We start from the raw sequence: 24,583 nt of genomic DNA on the forward strand, positions 1-24,583 counted from the left end.
GTGGAGCACAATGTACATCACAGAACAAAGCCAGACCTTCACTCAGGGCAGAGCAAGGGAGGGGGATATGGAAGCAGCCAGCAGAAGAGAGGCGGATGACTTCCCAGGAAGTAATACACCTTTCTGCGGCAAAACTTTTTTAATTAAGGTAAACATGTTACTCAGGGGCCTTCTACTCAATAGGCTACTTGACTATTTCTCAAGCTCATAAAATTTCCTTCTGCAATTAATTTTTCACCATGGGATAATGGTTCATTCACTTCCTTATAGCCTTCAGGTGTCTTAATATATGGGTAACAGCCCAATACCATTCACATAACAACTGATTTCATTTATAACAAAGTAGAAATGGAGAAACTGGGGACACCTGAGTGGCTCAGTGGTTGAGCATCTGCCTTCGGCTCAGAGTATGATCCCAGGGTCCTGGGATCGAGCTCCACATTCCTGCAGGGAGCCCGCTTCTCCCTCTGTCTGTGTGTCTGCCTCTCTCTGTGTGTCTCTCATGAATAAATAAAATCAAGGAAGGGGTATCCCTGGGTGGCTCAGCAGTTTAGCACCTGCCTTCAGCCCAGGGCGTGATCCTGGGTTCCTGGGATCAAATCCCACATCAAGCTCCCTGCATGGAGCCTGCTTCTCCCTCTGCCTGTGTCTCTGCCTCTCTCTCTCTCTCTCTCTCTCTCTCTCTCTCTCTCTCTCATGAATAAATAAATAAAATCTTTAAAAAAAAATCAAGGAAGAGGGGGAGAGAGAGAGAGAGAGAGGGAGAGAGGGAGGAAGGGAGGGAAAGAGGGAGGGAGGGAGGGAGGGAGGGAAGAGGGAAGGAGGGTGACTAACTTTACATTTCCAAAAGAGGGCAGGGACCAGTGGTCATTCCTGGTGGAAACTTCCTAAAATTTAGCATTTGTATAATCAGAAAGAAAAAAGGCAGCAGCCACTGTCAGCCCTGGACTAGCAAACAGTGGATCGGTATCTTGGCAAAATTAAATAGCTCATTTAAAGAACAAAGTGGTGTCAGTGTACACACAGAGTGGCTGAGGTGCTCTGCTACCGGGAATGAACCCTTCAGAGTGATGAAGATTATTTCCCACATGTCAAAGCCTTAGAAAAATCTGCTGCTACTGGACCGAAAGAAGTAAGAGTTAGACCTGAGGAATGTGTAAACCATGCCCCAGGTGAGAGAGAGAAATGACTGGAATCACAAGCCTCAGGGATAAGAGCACAAAACACTTCACCCCTTCTTGTGGGATGCTTTTACACAAGAAGAGGAGAAAGGACAGAGTAAAAACTATTCATCATCACAATGCTGAGGGGCTTTCTGAGGAGAAGGAAGGAAAATACTGTGCACTAAGAGCACCCTGGAAACAGCCTAAATGGTGAAGTCTCCATCACTGAGGAGAGTGTGTGTGTGTTGCAGGAAATGAGCACTTACCTTGGTAGGGATCCGTGCTGTTACAAGGAAGGCTCGGCATGAAGTGAGCACCTGCAGGACAGAAAAGCAGCATCAGTACAAGTATCACCAGTACAAGTACAGGACCAGTAGGCTTTGGTGTCACCTACAGGACTGTGTGACACTGAAGCATCAAGAGGCCATGGGGCTTGGTTCCTGGCATGAAAGAACAGTAAGTGACCTGGGACAGCTTGTCAGCCGTAAGGAACTAGTTTAAGAGTCACTATACGAAGGTCCACGCTGAACAAATCACTTGTAAAATCTCAAGACAAAGGGCACCTGGGCAGCTCAGTGGTTGAGCATCTGCCTTTGGCTCAGGTCATGATCCCAGGGCCCTCCCTGCAGGGAACTTGCTTCTCCCTCTGCCTTTGTCTCTGCCTCTCTCTGTGTGTCTCTCATGAATAAATAAATTACATGTTTTTTTTTAAAATAAATAAATAATAAAAAGAAGATACTAAGGCACACAGAGAGGATGTAACTTGCCCAGGTGACCAGCAAGCAGGTGGCAGACCTGAGATTTGAACCTGGGGTGGTCTGGTCCAGGGACTGCTTCTTTTTTTTTTTTTTTTTTTAATTTTTATTTACTTATGATAGTCACAGAGAGAGAGAGAGAGAGAGAGGCAGAGACACAGGCAGAGGAAGAAGCAGGCTCCATGCACCGGGAGCCCGATGTGGGATTCGATCCCGGGTCTCCAGGATCGCGCCCTGGGCCAAAGGCAGGCGCCAAACCGCTGCGCCACCCAGGGATCCCCCAGGGACTGCTTCTAATGCCTTATACTGCCTCTCATATCTCCTGAACCCACTTCCTTAATAGCCCACACACACATATCACAGACGAGTCACAGGACTTAAAGCCAGAAAGAAATAAACAGGTATAAGTATCATCGACAGGATGAGGGATGTTTGAGGAACATAAGGAAAAGAACGAGTCCCTACTGGTTCTGTCTCTCTCTGTCTCTGTCTTCTATCTGCCTGCCTGATTCTATCTGTGAATCCCTCACTCTGTGTCTCTCCCCACCTGCTCCCCCTCTTCCACTCCTGCCCCGCCGGGGCTGCCAGTGCCCCGGCCATGCTCCCAACTTCCCACTCCCATCTGTCCTCTGACACACTCCCCGACATCCACTCTGCCCTCATTTCCCCGAGCTTGCCCTAGGCAAATCACTTGAGAGCCTGTATCGTATTTATGCCTATCACGAAGCAGTAGACACCAACCCCAGAGGAAATACTGAATTCTGGACGAATATTTCATCTGTAACACAGTCACAGAGAAACTTGAACAAAACACGAAATAAAAATGACAAGGCGCCTTTGACATGGTTAAACAATGAGCACATGGGTAATTAAGTGATTACAAGGTCCCCTGTGTGAATCTAATTAATAAGTCTTAGAAAAGAATCTCAAACAAGCACCCAAACAACTGACATGCAGCAGCAAGCACCAGTACAAGGCACAGGGTGGCCTTCTGGCCCTTTCTATGTGGTGTGCTCTGGGGAATTAAGTCTTCCACAGGCAGCCACAGCTTCAGATGACGGACCAGCCCTCTCCTGATCAGTCACCACATGGGGTGCCACTAATGGGGTATTAACTGGGTCAGTACATTTTTTAAAGGGGAGGATAAAAAGCCCAGAATGTTCATATGGATTCACCTTTTGAATAAAGAGTGATCTATCTCTTGACTCCATGTAGACATGTGGCTATTCTAAGGATCACTTCTGCTTTCACTCAGGCAATGACAAAGTTTGCAATCTGTGGTCCTGCGTGCCAACTCCCTTTCTTTAAAAATATTTTTTAAGTACACAGTGTCCTCCAGAAGTTGTACAAAGCGTCCTTCTGGAATTTGGACAACGGCCAAAAGAATTTGTTTGAAAAGAGCCACATCCATGAGGGAGCCCAGGCTTTGGAGGAAGAAGCTTTGTGCAGGCTGGTGGTGCACATGTCTGGTGCTCATCTACTGTCCCCAGAGGCATGAGGACTGGTCTTAGATAGTTTGGGAGGAGATGGGGTGGAGTGGGTGAAATCTTCCAAAGCTGACCAGCCTTTTCCAAGATGATGCCCACTTGTGAGATCAACAGTGAAGGGATATTCTGAAGCAAGAGTGAAAAGTTACAGTTCCAAGAACTGTGCCTCTTGCTCCATTAATGCAAACTAGGCCAATAAATGGGGCTATGCTCATGCTGGTAATTCCAAAGCACTTAGTCTCCTAGCTTTCCTGTTCTGCTCCAAGACTGCCCTGGGATCTGTGATCTTGGGAGGTCTTAAAGTGCATACATATGGCATCTAGCAGGTGAGTGGCAATGACACAGGAAAACTTCTGCGATATATCCTGCTAATAAGCGCCACTTTGACGCTGGGGATAACAAGCATCTTGCTTGCAGGGTCACCAAATCCTCCCATTTGCCCAGGATATTTTTAGCCCTAGCACTGAGAATCCTGTGTGCCGGAAATCCAGGACTCTTGCTCAGCCTCCTTGCATGGGTTTTGTGGCAGATTGAAATTCTGGTTCTGCCACTCTCTTAGCTGTTTAATGCTGACAGAGTTAGTGAACTTCCCGATGTCTCAGTTTGCTCATCTATCTGTAAAACAAGAATAATATTCTTCTGCAGGACTAATGCCGTTATAAGTAAGATACAAATGTAGATAAAGCCCCAGCCCAGCACACAGGAGGTCTTTGCCAAAAACCAGCTCTAGCATTATAACTGAGGTGGTAGCATCTTAAATTTAGATTCTCAAATTAAGATTAAGTAGCTACGCTTACTGGATTTTTAAATAATAGTTTGGGACAACAAAACAAAACAAGCAACAAAACCCACCAAGATTCTGGGACAATCTCTAGGCTGAAATTTTCTGTTCAATATATTTGCTTACAAAGTTAAAAAAAAAAAAAGTGGGGAGGGCGGAGGGCAACAGAAGAAATATCTGTGCTTAATCAAGCAAATTTAGTCACCCTGGGCAAGCTATAACTTCCCTCCTACCTCCTGGGGAGACCCATTCTTCCACAAAGGCCTTAGCATGCAAACCACATTTTCAACCCCTGTAATGAATTTCCTCTCCCTTTCATTGAAATTCAGGCAGCAGCCTTGCTCCCTCTGAGGCTTCTCTACTCAACTTTTTACTTCAAAATTTCACTTGGAAACATTTATTTTATTTAACAAATCCTCCCTACCGCTAAGACTCACAGCTTAGCAGAGAAGCCTAAATTTTTTTATGGAAATGATATATAATGAGGCTGGCTATGGAGTCCTCTCACTGCACACTTATTAAAAACTGAAATAAATACCTGTTTCACCCTCTTTAATAACTCCATTGCCTAAAGCCTATCATCGCAAAGGTAATCCATAAATTTATGCCACCTAAATCCACATTCTCTCATGCAGATTACCAAGTATGCCTTTCCTTTAAAATTGGGCTCTACAGATGGCAAACATTCAAAAAAGGGTCTTATACACCCAAAGTGCTCTCTAATTTGCAAGCAAACTCAATGATGCATGCCATTTAATGCATACCCTCTTCCAGACTCACAGATACAAGGAAATCATGGACAAGACCTCTTTAATCCAAGACACATGCTCCCAGGAGAAAGCAGGGCAGGTGGCGAAGGTCATTATCACTGCCATGGAGTTATGAGCGACAGATGCCCAGAGCCTTGTTGTGCAAGATCGCCCAGAAAGTTGAAAGAGAATCAATGTCTCCTGATCTTAAGCCTCCTAACATCCCACTGTACGCAGCCATGATGACCATCACCGTCTCTAACTAAAGCAGGAGGACACTTCACCCAAAAGGAATGCAAACAATACATCATTTTCATGCAATTTCTGGCCCCCAGTCCCTTATAAAACTGGATCACCATATCCCTGAGTATCTGTCTCCCTCTGTCATTAATAGATGTGCCCTCTGTTGGGGATTTACCCCAAAGATTCAGATGCAATGAAACGCCGGGACACCTGCACCCCGATGTTTCTAGCAGCAATGTCCACAATAGCCAAACTGTGGAAGGAGCCTCGGTGTCCATCGAAAGATGAATGGATAAAGAAGATGTGGTCTATGTATACAATGGAATATTCCTCAGCCATTAGAAATGACAAATACCCACCATTTGCTTCAACGTGGATGGAACTGGAGGGTATTATGCTGAGTGAAGTAAGTCAATCGGAGAAGGACAGACAGTGTATGTTCTCATTCATTTGGGGAATGTAGATAGTAGTGAGGGGGAATGTAGGGGAGGGGAGGGGAGGGGAGAGGAGGTGTGTGGGAAGTGTCAGAAAGGGAGACAGAACATGAAGACTCCTAACTCTGGGAAATGAAATGGGGGTGGTGGAGGGGGAGGGGGGCGGGGGGTGGGGGTGAATGGGTGACGGGCACTGAGGGGGACACTTGACGGGATGAGCACTGGGTGTTATTCTGTATGTTGGTAAATTGAACACCAATAAAAAATTAATTTATTAAAAAAAATAAAAATAAAAATAAAAATAAAAACATCTATATGAAAAAAAAAATAGATGTGCCCTAACAAGGCAGTCTGGTCTAGCACAGTATCTGAAAAATTACAGCCTATGGGCCAAATCCAGTGCCCCACCTGTTTTCATAAATAAAGTTTTACTGGGATATGGCCACACCATATATGTGACGTCTTGTCTTTGGCTGCTTCCACACTACAAAGGCAGAGTTGAAGCAACGGAAGTTTTTAGGGCATATGAAGCCTCTAATACTGACTATCTGGTCTCATAAAGAAAAAGTTGGCCAACTCCTAGTCTAGTGGTTTAGAAGGAAAAACTCTGGAGTCAGGTTGTCCACATGTCAATTCAATCTGCCACCTGTGTGACTTGGGAAGATAATTTAACCTTCTCTGTGAATTGAATTCTCTGTGGTCCAGTTTCTTCTGTAAAATGGGAACAATAATTGTACCTACGCCCATGGAGCTAGCAGGATTAAACAGTTCATTGTACATTGTACATGTACATGTAGAAGAGTGCTGGCAGGTGAAAGAGCTACAAGGGTGTTATTATTTGTATATCTCAATATTATAATAAAACCATATATGCCCATAACAGCATTGAATTAAGAAGAGAGTTACCCAGATTTACCCTGGGGTTTGTCTCAACCTAGCTGAGTGACCTTATGGAACAAATCACCATCTTTGTGGACCTAAACGTACCTGAAACCAGAATAAGGGCATTGGAAGAGATCCATGTCACCTTCCTACACTGGGGGTCCACTGTGGGGTTCCCCACATTCTGGGATCCTGCTCCTCTTTGGTTTGTGTGGACAGCTGGGAATGAATGGCAAGTCCCCAGTAAATATCTGCTGAGAGGAATTCCGTCTTGGGGCCCTACTCCCTGGCATGACAGATGCTCCCTTGACAGGAGAGCAACAAAGCCAGGGGAGTTCTGTTTTCATTCTCTAACACCTGTGCAAATCCATTTCTTTTTTTCACCTGGTTATTTACGCCACTGTGCAGAAACGGAGTGTTTACACACACCTTGTCAGACACAATCACTTCGTTCCCTCTGCAGCCCCATTACTGCAAGTTGTAGGGCATTATCAAAGCGTGAAAAAAGACAAACATACTTAACGTTTCTCCACAGATGAACATGTAGCTACTTCAAAACAGCAAATCTCCTTAATCACTCCATATCAGATCTTCTCTTCAAAGCACCAGCTGACACAAAACTCTGGATCATGCCACATGGATTCTATTATAATGACACATTCTGCAAGGCAGAATGATTCCTGGAAAGAGGCCACCCCTAAGCTCCGAATAAGATGAGTCTGGTACCCAGCTCCAGCCCCTCAAGGTACAGGTGGGCTCCAGTCAGGCCCTCAGGTGTGGACAATTTCTGTCCGGAGCTCTGAGCCCTGGATGGGCTGTGAACTGGGACCCTCCAGGCCTGCCCACTTGGGATGGGTTTAGTCATCACTGTCCTGTTTATGTGCTAAATGAATTCACCAACAGGAGAGTCACAGACATGCAACGAGGACAAAAAACATACAACATGGAGGGAAGGGTCAGATTAACCCAATTAATTAACAAAACTTCTGCTTCCCCAACACAAGACAAGTCAGTCTCTTCTTGAATGGGAGAGTTACTAGAACCCAATTCTACCTAAAAATCACAGAGCTGGGATCCCCAGGTGGCTCAGCGGTTTAGTGCCTGCATTCAGCCCAGGGCATGATCCTGGAGACCCAGGATCAAGTCCCACATCAGGTTCCCTGCATGGGGCCTGCTTCTCCCTCTGCCGGTATCTCTGCCTCTCTGCCTCTCTCCCTCTCTCCCTCTCTCCCTCTCTCTCTCTCTCTCTCTCTCTGTGTGTATATGTGTGTGTGTGTGTGTGTCATGAATAAATAAATAAAATCTTAAAAAAAAAATCACAGAGCTTAGGGGGAACCTGGGGAAAAAGCATATCCAATTCATTTATTTTACAGATGAGGAAACAGACCAGGAAGGGTTGAATGATTGGTCAGCATCCATTAGATGCTTTGTTTCAAGCAAGAGAATTTTAAACACAATTTAAAAAGGGAGGGGGGCTCGTTCTCATATTCCAAACAAAACAATACAAAACACACACACACACACACACACACACACCAAAAAAAAAAAAAAAAACAAAAACATCCTGAGCTCAAGAAGGGCAGAAACCCCATCTACTCTCCAGATTCGAGAAGCAAGAAGGAATAGAGAGGCCTATCGGGCTGCTCCTATCGGATGGATGGACTCCAGTCACTTTTCATCCATGCGTGACTCCTCTCAAGATTCAAACTTCAGCAGTGAGAACTGCCTGTCCCAGGCATGGCATCCAACACAGACCACAGAGAACCACTTGAAAGAAAAGACAAATGACCATTATGGCGTAGTGACAAAGAGCACTGGCGCCAGATGCAGAGAGCAGGAGTGTGAACTCCACTAGACCACTTACTACCAGCTGTGCGACCTTGGGCAGGTTCCTTAGCCTCTCTGTGCCCTGGTCTCCTCATCTGTAAAAGCCTAGAAACAATATCACCTACCCAGACACTCTATGTGAGGTACTCAGAACAAGACGTGGCACAGAAAGGAGTCCAATAAAGAGGTGTCCTTGGACAAGTTTATCATAATAATGACAGATAACAACTGGCTATATGGCAGAGTTGGAACAAGAAGTTAGTTTCATTGTCTTTTACCAGAATCCTATGGTGTAGTCCCCTCCCAACCTGCACCATTTCACTTTATCAGCCCATGTTTCCCAGCCTTATGAACTAATCTTTCAAGCCAAGGAGACACAGAAGTCACTTCCTTCTTTTTCTTTTGTTATATTAGCACTGTCATCAAGTTTTAAAAGTATAATTTTCTTTCCTCCTCATGGAACAAATTTATGAAATATTTTTCCACTTTGCAAAAGTCTGGTGGCACAGAGTAGAGGGCACTGATTTGGATTTAATGCTGCTACATAAATAATCAGATACTCTTCATGAAATTCAGAGATACAAAATTAGGAGAGAAAGAAAAGAGGACTGGGAGTGATAGTGATACCATGAAATCCAGGTACGCACATAATTTTTATTTTTATTTTAGAGAGCACACACACAAGTGGAGGGATGGGGCAGAAGGAGAGGCAGAGAGAGGCTCTTAAGCAGGCTTCACACCCAGCACAGGGCCCATCGCAGGGCCCGATCTCATGACCCAGAGATCATGACCTGAGCTGAAATCAAGAGTCCAGTGCTTAACTGGACTGAATTCCCCGGGCACCCCTGCAGAGAATTCTCAAATTGAGGACTGCAGCCCATTGGCGAGTGGTTCAGTCATCAGTAGAGTTGAACAAGTATCTTAATAAAATGGACTAAACTGAACTGGAAGAGAAAAGAAAATCAGGTGCCTTGCAAGTAGATGCCACACACACTGTTTCATGAAAAGTTTGTTCTAGAGGTATCAGCGTGCACATGGTGTGTGTGTGTGTGTGTGTGTGTGTGTGTGTGTGTGTAGCATGCATAGGAGAGGTCCCCCTCAAACCAATATATAAATACAGGGCTCTCCTCAGAGTCGAGGTTTTGAGAGCGTGATCACACTGGCTTACAACACCTATAAACATGATCCACCACAAGGCTACAGAAGAGGCTGAGGCAGAGCAGTAGGGAGGCAAGAACATGGGCTTGGCAGTCAGACCAACCCCAGAAGAAACCCCAGCTTTGCCACCTCATGAGCTGAGAGGCAGCAGGCAGGTGACCTGAAGTCTCCAGGCTGCAGCACCCTCACCCCTCAATTAGAAACCACACTAATCCTTGTGTAAAAATTAAGAATAACCTATGAAAATGCTAAGCCTGTAATAGAGACATTACTGTAAAAGAAGCCATTATAAATGTCCTAAAACTTACAGAGTATAGCTCTGGAAGTGATCCATAAGGATAAAAAATTGAGACCTAAGAGATGTGTGCACACTTGCTAGTTAGACATGGAGCCCAACTCAGAAGCTCCATCCCCTGGGCTCAGCTTTGACAGTACCTCCAAAGCCAGGATGTAGCCTGAGTCAGGGCAGGGGAGATTATTTCCATGGTAACTGTAGCCTCCGCCCAGAGACTAAGAAGACAATTAGCATTTCTGTGCAGTGATGTAGTGAAACCTGATATAGAGGAGGAACAGACTTTGGACTCAAACCAAAGCCAATTCACTTGAAAACTCCCCCACTTATCAATGACATAATCCCTCTGAGTCTTACTTTTCTTACCTGTAAAATGGGTAGAGCATAGCCCCAGCAGGGCAGTTGTGAGGATTACATGGAATAACTTGTGAAACGCTAGCTTTCTCTTAAACCCTCTTAACTGCATTCACAGATGATGCTAACACCTGGCTCAAAAATCTGTGTGCCTACCTCCCCCATTAGCATCACCAGGGGTCAGTCACGCATCCATTCTCAGAAAGGCCCTGGGCTCTGGAGTCCTACCTCCACTGCTCCCGTGGGTGACTGGGGGAAGGACTCTCTGTGTCCCACCTCTCACCTGTAAGATGAGGGACTGTAACTCGGTACCTCATCGCAATTTTGGGGGAGGGTTAAGCAACAGGAACTGGGAGCAGTGTTGCAGATGATGCACCAGCATCATCATCCGGCATCCTGAGTGCCTCAGGTGGCCGCTCCGTCATTCCCAGGCCTCATTCTCAGGCCGTATTACCTATTGCTTAAAAACTGCACCACCTCTAGAATTTCTAATTCAGGCATCTCACTCGAATGATTACCTTCTAATTTCTCCCCAAAGTAAAATCAGGGGCCAAAAGGGCTGTTAAAATGCAGAATCTGAGGCCCCATCCCAGACCGGGCTGCATCTGATTCTGCATTTTAGTAAGATTCCCAGGTGATTTCCATGCACATGACAGCCAACCCCAGGTATCTTGTCCCCTAACTCGGCTAGTCCACCACCTTCTTCCTAACCCGTGCACGGCCAGGCCACCGACCATCCTCCATCCTGCCTCCCCCGCACCCCCTCATCCCACTGAGACCTCGCTGAAACCATTCCTCTACTGTTAATACTTTCCTTGTCCTCTCATTACGCCCACAGAGGAAAACCTCAACTCTGGATGACCACCCCCCTGCCGGCTGCCTATTCCATGCCCACTGAGGTGGCTGCCAAGCACAGCTGGAGAACTTATCTAACCCTGCAAGCCGACTCCACTTCCTTCAACTGGGAAGGCAGCTTTGCCTCCTATTTCATGGAGAAAACAGACGGAATCGGAAGGGAATTACTGACTATCCCACCCCAGACCTTTGGGCCTGCCTGCACCTGCTGCTGCCTCCACCCTCCCTCCTCCTCTCCCCCAGACATGCCAAAGGTAAATAAATGCCCATCCCTTTACCTGGGCTCTGGATTACATTCCGCCCACATGCCCTGGAACCTTAAGCAACTGAGGAAACTGCCCTTCCCACGGGCACAAGGTCTAGAGGAGACCCTGGATCGTACACACCTCTTCTGGCGCAGTGAACTCCCCCCCTTCCTCTGAGCCCAGCTTCTCAAAAAAGCATATTTTGTTTTTATCTTCCCACCCCAGCTTTTCTCCCCTACTGTTCAAAATGGGCTTTAGCCCCGCTGGTCCTGCCGAGGTCCTGATCCCATATGCCTGACTAAACCCAGGGTGCACGTTTCAGCATTTCCTCACCAGATCGCTCCTCAGCCTAGCGCTGAGCTGCACGAGTGCAGGTGCAGCCCTGGTGCCTGTGGTTCTCTCTTCCACAGGCTTTCCACTCACCCCTCTGGTTGCTCCTATTCCGTGTCCCTTCCCCACTCCCTGCTAGTCCATTCCAACCTCTCCCACGACCCCACTCCACCCCAGATCCAGCCCAGTGCAGACCTCTCCTCGCTGGGACCATCAAATCCCACTGGGATGCTGGGATATCTCTCCAAGCCTAAAGCCCAGCATATCCCTGACTCAACTTGTGGTCCTTCTCCCAGAATCCGCTCTTCCTCCAATGGTCTGAGGTCAGGGATGCCCATGGGCAGCCACGCAGTTTCTCAAGGCAGAAATCCAGGCATCATCACCTTCACTCCCTACCTCATCCTTCACCCAGCTCAATACCATCCAAACATCCCTTAAATCCACTCACTCACCTCCATCTCCACTGTGACAACTCTGTCAGGCCACCTCATCTGGTTCCTATGCTATGCTCATCTGGTTCCTATGCTACCTCAGCAACTACTTAGGTGGGTCCTGCAGGGTCTGGAACCCACATGTCACCATATCCCTTCTCAGCCACACACTTCAGTGGCTCTGAGTGTCACTTCATCCCTCTCCTCCTCATCTAGCCACACTGGCCTCCAGTTGGTGCTCCAAAGGGGAGGGTCCTGCCCCCCACCTGCTCCAAATGCTCCCCCCACTGCCCCTCCTTTCTTTACCTTCGCCTTGTTCACACCTACTCATCCTTTGGATCCCAACCCAAGACAGTTCAGACTATAGCAGATCTCTCCATCACACACTCTCACAGCATTTGCACACTTCCTTAGTGACACTCATTACAATTTTAATTATCAATGGAATCATACATTTCACATCTGCCAGCCCCACCAGACTGTAGGGTGCCTGCAAGCAGGGTCATATCTATCCTATTCAAAGCTACATTTCCCCATGTGGGGCACAAAGCAGGGGCTCAAGTGACTGTTGAAGAAGTGAAGGCAACAAGGAAAGCTCTTCCCCACCTTCCTTTCCAGATATGAAAATTCAGGGTTTTAGGAGGTAAAAGGCTGCTACAGTCTGTGAAAAGGATTAGAAAAAATTTAGGTCTGCCCATGTATTCCTGCTTCCTATCACATAAGTGACACATCCTTCCTATTTAACAGGCATATCCTAGAAGGAAAGTACCTGAGAATCTGTTGTCTGCAGCTCCCCTCCACCCACTTCAAACACATCTACTAGCTAATTCCCAACTTACCTGTCAAAATGAAGAGAAACAGAACAAGAAAAGATTACCTAGCAGAGGAAAGGGTTAGAAGTGCCAAGTGCTGACATCCCTATCTTTTGCCTACTGTGTTCAAAGAACTTCTTCACTCATTAATTCACTACAGAAAGGCAGGTTCCAGCTCCAGCATTCAGTAGCTCCCATAAGCTGGGAATGTCACCTCTAGCAATGGGTACAGGATAAGCAAAATCTGCTTTAATAAATAATTTAAGAGGGATCCCTGGGTGGCGCAGCGGTTTAGCGCCTGCCTTTGGCCCAGGGCGCGATCCTGGAGACCCAGGATCGAATCCCACGTTGGGCTCCCGGTGCGTGGAGCCTGCTTCTCCCTCTGCCTGTGTCTCTGCCTCTCTCTCTCTCTCTCTGTGACTATCATAAATAAATAAAAATTAAAAAAAAAAAAAAAAGAAAGAAAGAAAGAAAGATACCCTTTGGCTTTCTATATCTTGATTTTGCCCTTGATTGTGCCAACGGGGCAACAGAGTTAAATCCACAAAACTGAACAACTTAGGAAGGGTGGGTCAGGGTCCTGATGAGACAGATTTTGGACAAAATACAGAAAAAAACATATGTTATTTTAGTGACGATTAACAGAAAATTTAAACAGAAGCTAACCTATCCTTTAAAACCAGGGCATAATCAGAGGATGTGCCAAAGAGAGGAAACCACTTAGAAAAAAAAAAGAGCTTGTTTTTCTTTCTTGAAATTTCAGATAAAATGAGATTTGCTACAGGGAGAAGTGTTTTGCTTAGGAAACAGAGAAACATCATTCATCTAACGAAAGAACTCCACCAGAGCATTTTGCCAAATGGCTGGAAGTTTCAAGGTAAAGTGAAACCTTGGGGCCGAGGTTTTTTTCAGCCAAAATCAGCTTTTGATTTTGTGTGTACAATGTGTACAATGTGTGAAGCAATGTGTACAATGGCAGGAAGCAAGAAGCAAATATCCTCAGACACAAACACCTGCTGCTGCATCACTACTCGCTTCCACAAGCACCTAAAGGGCCCCTGCTTGGGGTGGGGGGTAGCAGCAAACTGTCAATGCCCCCAACCTGGATGGCTCCCAGCCACTCCCATGTTCTCCCCTATCCCCGCTATGCCAGAAACAGGCAGGGTACCCAGTCTGGCATCAACCACTTCCCAGTGTCACTCCCTCCCAACCCTCCCCTCTAAAAGCAGCACACTATGGTTGGATCCTCACCCATGGCCCTGCTACCTTAGAATAAACACAAGTCTGTGTCAGCTCAGCTCCCAGACCCACAAGGTCCTCCTTCTGCCTTCTTTGTGTATGTGTAGCATTTAGCATACTTTAAATATCTGAGTAATTCTTTTTTCATTCATTCATTAAATAATTATTGAGTGCCTACCTTGTGCTAGACACTCAGATGAAAAAGACATAAAGCTCTGCCTTCAAGCAGGTTATACTCCACTGAGAGGAGACAGATCATAAACGATAAATAAGTAAAACACATGGATGGTATGCCAGATGATGAGAAGTACTGTGGAAAAAGTTGTATTTAGGAAAGTGAACATGGACAGCTGCATGGGCACTGGGGGGAGGCAGGAGTGGGAAATGGCATTTTTAAATGGTTTGGTGAGACCTCGTTAAGAAAGGAAGGAATGAGCCCTACAGCTATCTCTGGGCAAGCAAGCATGGTCCAGGCAGAGGGCAGAGCAAATGCAAAAGACCCTGAGGCAAGAATATGCCTGTGGTAACAGAAGGATAAAGAGCCCACTTGGCTCAGAGAGAGCATGCATGGGTGAGGCCAGAGGGTAGCAAGTGATGGGGAGTGGGCTGTGAGACCTGAGAGGCCTTACAAGCCATCACCCACACATTCACTCTTACTCCAAATAAAAGGGTAAACTACCAGAGGACTGTGACCTGATTTTTTTTTTTTTTTAGGTTTTATTTATTTATTCATGAGAGACACAGAGAGAGGCAGAGACACAGGCAGAGGGAGAAGCAGGCTCCATGCAGAGAGCTGTGGGACTCCATCCTGGGTCTCCAGGATCACACCCCGGCCTGAAGGCGGTGCTAAACCTCTGGGCCACGGGGCTGCCTGTGACCTGATATTTAAAGCAAACCCCCTGATCGCCATGTTGAGAAGAGAATGGGAAGTAGGTAAGAGTGAAGCAGGACACCCAATCAGGAGGTGACTGCAATGACTGGTGAAAGATGATCATGGTTGGAACCACAATGGTCAGTCAGAGTGGTGAGAAGTGGCCAGATTCTGGAGAGCCTTTGACAGTACAGCCCAATTAGATCTGTGGAGAGAGTGCATTTGGAATAAAAGAGACAGTTTTGCTAAAGGTAAGAATTTGATTTATACCCATAATTACATAACAATTCAAGGTGGAAAATGATTAAGTGACTGGATTGGCCTAGGTAATGCACTATCTGGTGCAGCAAGAAAAAAAATTTTATGGAAAGAACTAGTTTCAGGAGTTTCCAAGTGTTATTCTGAAGGGCACGTTTGTTCTCAGTAGAGAAACAAACGATATTTTGGAGTGAGCTGTGCTTTCTTGCCCAACTACCTTATGCTCTCTTTAATAATTTCAAATGTACAGTTAAGATGGAATAACATAAAGCCAGAGATTCTATCTGAATTCTAAAAAGGAACTTTGAGAAGAAGGAGGATGGTGTTATTCTTCTGCCTTTCCTCACAGCATCTCTACAGCAGCACGATCTCATAGAACCTCCTAGGACTGTTCTTCATCTGTTCTCTTCAACACAGCATCCACTAAGCACTTAAAATGTGACTAATGTGGCTGAGTTGCTGAAATTTTATTGAATTCTACTTAATTTTAAACAAAATAGCTACATGTGGCTAGTGGCTACCATATTGAATTCTACAGCTCTAAAGGAAAAAAAATCACTTCACATTCATAAACTATACGTTACACTTTTTCTTTCGTAACTAAAAGGATACACAACATAGATTTCTAAGATCTTATGTTTTATTATGCTCAAAGTTACCATCTGCTTCTCTTCATTCTGCACACATTCTTTGAAAACAAACAGTGGATGGCTTGGTCTTAACAGTTTTCAAACACATTTTCTTAGTTTTTGTTTGCAATTCTAATATCTTTTAGGCCATCACTCTATCAATGACATCCAAAACAAGATCTCCCTCCCTGAAACATAATCAATGCTAACATTTTAAATGTCACCAAGAAAGAAAGAAAGAAAGCTAGGACATTTTTTATTATAACTGAACTACACTCCTGCTCTGAGTTCAAAGCACTTTACAGTATTGGTTCTCTCATTTTTCTTCCCAAGATCACAGCGAGTGAAAGGGCTGGTGTCAGTACCCCATCTTTCAGCTAAGGAAACCACAGCAGAGACAGATTAATGGTGGTCCTAAATTTTATAGTGTAAATCTATAGGTTGGTCAAGAAAGAGCAACAGGAATCAGGAAAACATAGAGAAATCTGTTGGAAGTTTAAAAAAAAAAAAAAAAACCACCATTATGTGAATATCTTTAGTTCCCAAATTCTAGTGAGCTGGCAGGGCTGGGTCTGGAATATGCTGTCTGGATGAACAGAGTTGGTGGCAATACCTGTCCTTGTGGTCTCGTGTCTCAGACCTTCTACGCACCCCAACAACGCCCCTAAGGATGGCCAAGAGGCTGGCCCCACAACCAGCAGGTGCAGAGCAGTTTGCCTGGGGCTGGATTTGGTGAGGCAGCCTCAGCATGATGGGGTTCCCTTACATGCCAGCAAAGCAGACTCAAACAACAGGGCAACATTCTTGACTAATCTCCTCACCCAACAGCTGGAGAATGAGCTTTCATTAATCTTGCTTTTGAATCACTCAGGCTAACCTTAGTTATATCACTAAATTGCATGGCTTGAGAGATTAATAGGGCAATTCAATCAGTGTAGAGCTGACCTTTTACTGAAGTTGTCAGTTAAATTCCTTCATTTTTAGGATAAGGAAACTAAGGCCCAGGAACACTCTGATAACTTGCAAGAAAACACAACTGTATTCATTTTTCAAACCAGCAAGCCTGAGTTACTACTACCTACCACTGACATATAGTATCATGTCTCCTAACCTTTTTTTTTTTCTTAAGATTTTATTTATCCACTCATGAGAGACATACAGAGGGGCAGAGACATAGGCAGAGGGAGAAGCGGGCTCCCAGCAGGAAGCCCAATGTGGAAATCGGATCCCGGGACTCGGGGATCACGCCCTGAGCCAAACCAGACGCTCAACTGCTGAGCCACCCAGGCATCCCTCTCTTGACCTTTTAACTACAGTGTGTTTCTAGGAAATTCTAGGATTAGAGGATCATCAATTTTATATATGTGTGTATGTGTGTATATGTATATATATGGAATATTCTATAACATATCATGACATATTACATAACATATAACACAATTATACATATAAGCTGTATGTGTATAATTTAATATAATGTAATTTCCCCCCCAGGAAGGATATTAAAATTGGTGATGGTGTCCCTGAACATTACTAAATTAGAGCTGAGACATAACATAAAAGCAAGATAAAACTAATTTAAACCATTAAAATAATTTAAAATCGTTTTGAATATGGGTTAGTTAGTTCCTGTGAAATAAGTATAAATATACCAAATATATTATGTTTGGGGCCAAAAGTACTATTCAATATTTGGGGAATCTATAAAATTAGAGCTGTAACATAAATCTTGCTTCTTGGGATTTTAGAAGGGTCTCTTAAGGATGGCTCAGTTAGCCTGGTCTTTTAAAATGCAGTCTGAGCAAGTCTGAACTGAGGTTCCCTCTTAGTGAGCAGAGACATTCAAACATTCCCCGCCCTGAGCAATAACTCAGTGTGCTATACTCAGGCAGGGCCTTTTACCACACTGTCTGATGAAGGTGCAGAGCAAAGCCATTCTGTTCTGCTACAGGTCACCTGCCCGAAGAAAGCTGCTGGCTGCATTGTATCACTTGGCTTGTCCTTATGATAGCCGCTGTTAGAGAAAACCACATTTCCTTCATAAGTGATGTTTTTAAAAATCTCCTAATTGTAAGTTTTAGAAGGACTTTCAAGATATAAGTGCAAAAACTCCTAGTTTTAATCATGAAAAAACTTGTAGCCAGTATCATTAAGCACAGCCAGGGGCAGGGCCATAACTGGTGCATTTTAGAATAAAGGGACATGAGTCAAAACTCCATCATTACACTCAAAATGTCTTTTTGATTTCCTGTGAAACCTTCCCAGCAGCAAAACGGATTCTAATTCTACAGACAGGCAGAAAGAGAAAGCCTCCCGGAGGCTGCGTCTTGGTCTAGCACCAAGAACATGCACAGGGACTAGGGTGGACTTCACCTTTGCGGCCTTTGTTTCTTTTCCCTGAAAATGTTAGGGGAGTTCATCATCACAGATCCTACAAAATTTGCATGATTTGCATGAAGATTTTAAGGTAAAGACAGAGAGGAAGAGAGCATAAGATTGGAAATGGAGGGCATCCCGGTTGGCTCAGCAGTTTAGCACTGCTTTCAGCCCAGGGTGTGATCCTGGAGACCCGGATCAAGTCCTATGTCGGGCTTCCTGCATGGAGCCTGCTTCTCCCCAGCCTGTGTCTCTGCCTTTCTCTCTTTCTGTGTGTCTCTCATGAATGAATAAATAAAATCTTAAAAAAAAAAAATGGAAATGGAAGCTGCAGGGATAGACCACATGAATACTGCCAGCCCGATGATTCTTGCAGACATAATCGCAGGCCAGTGGTGCAGTGCTTCCCAAGACTGGCATGCCTGCGCCAGTTCTGCTGCATAGGACAAATTATCTGGTTCCCCACACCTCCCATCCTCGCTTGTGAATAGACACAGACACAGAGCAGTATCTGCTTCTCATGAACACTGAGATGAAGTGAGAGGATGTGTGTGAAAGCTTTTTGGCAGAGAGCCTAGCCAACAACAACAATTCAAAAAACATTAGCTGGCTGATGACTGTAACAATAACAGCCATAATTCAAACAGTTATAGTAGCTTTTGGACAGGCAGAACCAAATAAATTTCTAACGCCCTTACCTTGCCAATGAATCAACTGAAATCAGAAATACAATGTGCTCCGGACCTAATTTGGTTTTCGAGTTCTCTTACAATTATACCAAGGATCTATGCAGAACAGGTTCCATCCAAACCATCCCTTCACGAAGATTCATGACTGTTACTTTCAAATTTAGTAAGTTAACAGAATGTCCATTTTTCTATTCATTAGAAGCCAGTATGTTACAGTTCCTGAATGTTCAGGGGCCAGTTCGATATCTGGTTTCAGCAACTCTGACATGATCAGAAAACTTGCCAATTTACAATCATTTCCAGAAACCTGACTCACATCCAGTCAACACATATCTGTCACCCCAGAAGGCCTTTCAGGGCTCCTCCCAGCCTCCCTGGTCAGAAGGACCCTGGCTGTCGAGGGAGGGTCCTCCCTAGTGCAAGAGCTGGCTGACAGCCACTTTCCAGTAGAGCCAAGGCTAGAAAGTCAGAGCCCTTCATGAGCAGATGTGCTTAGAGCAAATGCTTAGCCAGGGGCCAGGGGCCTTTCTGTAGCCACATGGGCTGGCCTCACATTCTGGACTGGAGGTACTTTTTCCATCAACTCTCCCATTCACACTGCTTCTCCTCTGATGAGCCACCTGTCGGGGGGGCAGGAGGGCAAGAGGGCACGGAGATATATTTTTGAAGCCTCCTATAAGCTAGGATTGGCAAGGCACTTCCCTTACCACACATAACCCAGTAAGGAAGGTACCAGAATCTTCAGGTTATAGATGAGGCAACCAAGACTCCGAGAGGTCTCAGTCCCCTTGCCCCAAAGACCCAGATGGAGCCAGGTTCTGGAGCCACCTCCATTATTGCTAAACCCATGTGCCCTGCAGTGAGCATCCAACAAGGTCTTGCAGCCAATGCTTCTCATCACTACCTCAAACCAAGTGGTGGGGCTCGCCCCCATCCATCACCTTATTCACTCGTCAAAATCATCTCACATTGGGCAATGATTCATATTCACCTGCAAGGGCTTGTCCATGTCACACTTCACTTGGTGCGGTGTCCAGCAGAATGGAGGCCTAATGTAAATCTTCCCTCTCACCACCATACTACAGCAAACCTGTGTCCTCCACAGGGGATTATTCTGAACATCGGGGCTACTGTGAACATCAGGCTTTCAAAAACAAGCCTCTTGGGCAGCCTGGGTGGCTCAGCGGTTTAGCGCCACCTTCAGCCCAGGGCGTGATCCTGGAGACCCCAGATCAAGTCCCACGTAGGGCTCCCTGCATGGGGCCTGCTTCTCCCTCTGCCTGTGTCTCGGCCTCTCTCTCTCTGTGTGTGTCTCTCATGAATAAATAAATAAAATCTTAAAAAAAAAAAAAAAAAAAACAAGCCTCTTTCCACTAAGTTAATAGGCTGATTGGTAATTAAAAGATGCACCAGTCTATCATCCTAAGCACGTCACAATAAGGAAAGGATTAACTCAAATTAAGGCCCCTATGGTGAGGAGATCTTTGGGGGAGGAGAGACAATACTTTAACCAACATGGCGATTTCACTATTGGTAGGTGAAGACGTCTGACGTTCCTCCCCCCCCCCCTCCCCCCCCCCCTCCCCCCCCCGCCACAGGTCCTCAGAGAAGCATCCATGGTGGCTGTGAATTTTGAGCACAAACCAATGAATTATCCCAACTGGAGAGAAATAGGTCCATATCATTGGGTCTCACCACTGAAGGCACACAAAGTCCTACTTATTTTAGAAAAATACCCTGGGGCATCTGGGTGGTTAGGCATTTGCCTTTGGCTCAAGTCATGATCTCAGGGTCCTGAGATCAAGTCCTGCATCAATCTTTAAAAAAATATATCATAACTGTTTCATTCATTAATTTGTAAATAATTCTTCCTCCAGTGATTCCGCTTTTGCAGTAATTCATTATGTGAAGACATGCCCTCTTCTCTGACTGCTTAAAAAATATATTCTTTACCCTCGATATTCTTAAATCATCCATATTTTCACTAAATGACAGTAGCCACACACACAGCTATTTCGATTAAAGAAATAGCTTTTTTTTTTTTTGAGATTGACAAATGCCTTTAATTTAAGTAAATAAAGCTCAAAGGGGGAGTTGTCACTGGTGGCATCGAGTCCTCCTTTCTTGCCCTGGCTCATCTCAGGCTGCCTCTCCAGTCACCTCCGCAGGGAGACCTGGGGCCTTTGGGCTGCTGCCCCTCAGTGGCGCTCCAGGGCCTTGGCGAGCAGGTGGTTGAGATGGCCCACCATGGGGCGGGGGTCGTCGACCAGCCCTGCTTTCGTGTAGATCTGATCAGCCGGTAGCTGGGCCAGTTCAGGCTCGCTGTCCCGCAGCTCACTGAGCTTCTTGATCAGTATGTGTCTGGGGTTGATCTCCAGCGTGGGCTGCAGGAGCTGGGCGCACTCCTCCTGCGTCTTGGCCAGCTGCTGCCTGCGCAGGAAGTGCCGCGCGGCCCCCATCTCCAGCACGGTGATCCTGAATTCATCTCAAATCGTGTATATGTTTAAAGCAAGAGCCTAGACTTACAATTTCAGGCTCCATGGGTCCTCCAGGGAAACCACAGCAGTGAGGTTAGACCTTTGGTGAAAAAGAGATAATGCCCAAGGAAGAAAAAAAGGGGAAAAAAAAAAAGCAGACAAGGAGCCACCCCTCACTCAGACATGCAACACTTCTCTGAGCAGACAAGAGAATATCACCCTGCTGTTCTCTTGATGGAAAACCACAGCCCAACAAAAAAGGATGGCCACGGGGCACTGCGATGGCCAGTGCCTCTCTGACAATCAGTGGCAAAAGTGCACATGAAAACCACTCTTTGGCTGGCAGTGACAGCTGCAACTTTCATCACTTAGCCTCCGTGTCTTTAAACTCCCCATTTGTCCCAGCCCATGCTCAGAAAGTCCCCCTTCCTGTTGACCACCTATGTCCCAAGTTCTATCTGCTGACATGTGCCCAGACCATCCAGATTCCTCTTCTGACCACCCGTATGCTGATGCCCTCTTAATAAGAGACTGGGGTGGTGACTGGCCACCTTCCTGCATTCCCCTTTTAGACACCACACACAACCTCACCTTTCATGATGGTTCAACCATGAGGCACTTGCTTTTCGGGAGATGTGAAAACAACTTTTTTTTTTTTTTTTTTTAAAGAAGCTAGAATCACTGAGCTAGAAAGAACTTTAAAACTGTACAACATGCCTGCAAACCCTTTTCTGGACTGTTTGCTCTGCAAGGGCAAGACTAGGCCTTAATCATCCTTATCCTGCTGTACCACTTCTCCAAACTGTTTGCTGAAAGATGGCCCCCTAGGTGAACCCTCTCTCATCAGCTGGCTATCTACATGACAAACTGTTAACTGCTAGAGACCAGAGAGCTTAAACCAAATGGCTCCATACAGTGGAACCAACCACTAGACTGGCAGTTAGAAGGTGTGAGTCCCAATTTGAGCTCTACCATTTGCTGGCTGTTCAATGTTGGGCAAACCACTTGGCTTCTCTGGGCTCATCTCCTCCTCTCTGCAGGGAATCAATGAGACCACTTTGAAGTGACCCTGTGACTCTATTAGGCTATGCTTTCAGGTTTAAGAGTAAGTTCCTTACTTACTTAGGAACCTTAGTGCCCTTAGGGGCACCTGGGTGGCTCAGTGGTTGAGCATCTATCGGCCTTTGGATCAGGGTGTGATCCTGGGGTCCTGAGATTGAGCACCACATTCCCGCAGGGAGCCTACTTCTCCCTCTGCCTGTGTCTCTGCCTCTCTGTCTCTCTCATGAATAGAAAAATAACAAATCTTTAAAAAAAAAAAAAAGAAGAAGTTCCTTTAACTTCCTGTTGAAACAAAAAACTGATTGAGTTACTATCAATTAGTGAAACTACCTAGAGATAAAATATTTCCCTATTTTCCAGAGATGGTTTTACTCTCAGTGCTTTAGAAAGCAAGGACACATGACTGGTCATCCAAGACCTCTTTCTTTCAGTTCCATAATCCCATGACCAAGTAAGGACTTTTGAAAACAATGTTATAATCCTATGACTATTAAGATGTTTATACTGTTGTGGCTTTTATAAAACACACAATTTTAAAAAAAAGGCAGAAAGATTTTAATTTTTCCTGGAAAGAAATGGGGCAAGCCCTCCAGGCAGTGTTGTCAATATAAATCTGCTCAGCCTATGCACACTCTTCAGCGTGTGCATAGGATAAATCTCAAATAAAGAAAAGCTTCAGTGTTACCCTTAGTCACGAAATCGCCATTAGTCATGAAATCGCCAAACATAGCACAGGAAAGACTCTGAGAAGAGGATAAGGCACAGAATATTTAGAATTTGTGGCATGTGGGAGTCACGAGGATCCCCAAGGTCAGGACAGCCTGACCTGTGTGTCAGGTCAACACACAATAGCATGAGCAATGGGCTTCATCACCCAGCTGGACACTATCTCTCCACTGGCATGTGCCTTACCTCAACAGGACCTCCGTCCTCTATACAAAATTATCATCTAGAACAGCAACCTCAGAGTAATGCTGATATGGGTGACCAGCAATGGTCCAGCAGACCACAGATTCCAAAACAATACATGAATGATCATAATAAAGGTTCTCAAAATAAATTACTCGTGTATAATAAAAAACACATTTTTAAATGATGTATTTTTAAAGTTCGTAACAGGAAAAATATGAAAACAGAACTGCAAACTCCCCCATATTATCTCATTTTCTCACAGGAAGAGGCATTCTTAAGTCTCCTTCCCAGAGATATTGATCAAGGAATGGCCCCAAGAAGGGGCAAGTGAAAATAGTTCATTTTAACTTGGATTCTTTATTTTAAAATTATTATTTTAAAAGCTTTTCCCTGCTCAAAAAAGTCTATGAGCCTAGAGTGAGAAGTTTCTAAATTTTCAGTGGTGTTAAATATTTATCACAGAGGATGCCTCTGTTCTTCATGTATAAACATGTTTTACTGTCACTCAAACCCATTAACTAATGGTGTCATGGCAGCCCCGTTTCTGCATCTGGGACACTCTCCCTGGTGAGTTTCCCACCCCACCTGCCCAACAAGGTACATTCTTAAGGCAAGAGCTTGCGGGCTGCAATACACAGAACCACTATACATTCCCACTGATGTGAGCCACGGGGCTAAGCTCATAGCCTCTTGTGGAGGTTTTAATTTGCACTTCTTATAATGTGCTGGCAAATTTAGACAAAAATGTTGAAAAATGAAAAAATGTTGAGGGAACAATGTACTTTTTAATGATAAGATGCCTTGGAAATTAGACACACTTTACCATAAGTCATCTTAAGAACTACCATTAATCAGAATCTACTTTATGGTTAAAGTAAACAATGATACCTTTCCCCCAAACTACTTTCCTGGGCTAAGGCAAAAGAAAATAAATCTGCAAACAATAAGACACTTCCCAATAGGTAGTGTTCATTTGCTAGAATCACTTCTCTTTTCACAGCCACCCCCCAAAAAGCAACTATTTATGTGCAAAGGTTTCTTTGAGGTCAAATTAGAAATGTAATATAACTTTTCTTCCCTGAAACCCTTCACTTCTAACTATTCCAGTGAGCTGTTTATATTACAACACTAATCCTTCTAAGGAGACCTACAGTAAGTCCGGCTCTTAGCAGTTGCTGCCACAAAGTAGCAGCTTAAACCAAAACCAGAGATTACTTTACCGACTCATAAGTAGTACCTCAATTCTCTTTTTTATTAGTTCTACAGTTTTTT

At 45.1% G+C, this 24,583-nt stretch overlaps 1 protein-coding gene across 5 annotated transcripts in view; it reads right to left on the bottom strand.

Annotated features, from left to right (window-relative positions):
- CARMIL1 (capping protein regulator and myosin 1 linker 1) overlaps window positions 1-24,583 on the bottom strand; it is a 318,108-nt gene that overhangs the window by 193,400 nt on the left and 100,125 nt on the right. For all 5 annotated transcript variants that reach the window (XM_041771073.1, XM_041771071.1, XM_041771070.1 and 2 more), the window contains exon 3: window positions 1,430-1,480. In XM_041771073.1, the coding sequence (XP_041627007.1) occupies window positions 1,430-1,480 (51 nt within the window). The remainder of the gene's footprint in view (window positions 1-1,429; window positions 1,481-24,583) is intronic.

Source organism: Vulpes lagopus, chromosome 10 (assembly GCF_018345385.1).
Source record: "Vulpes lagopus strain Blue_001 chromosome 10, ASM1834538v1, whole genome shotgun sequence".
Taxonomy (NCBI): Eukaryota; Metazoa; Chordata; class Mammalia; order Carnivora; family Canidae; genus Vulpes; species Vulpes lagopus.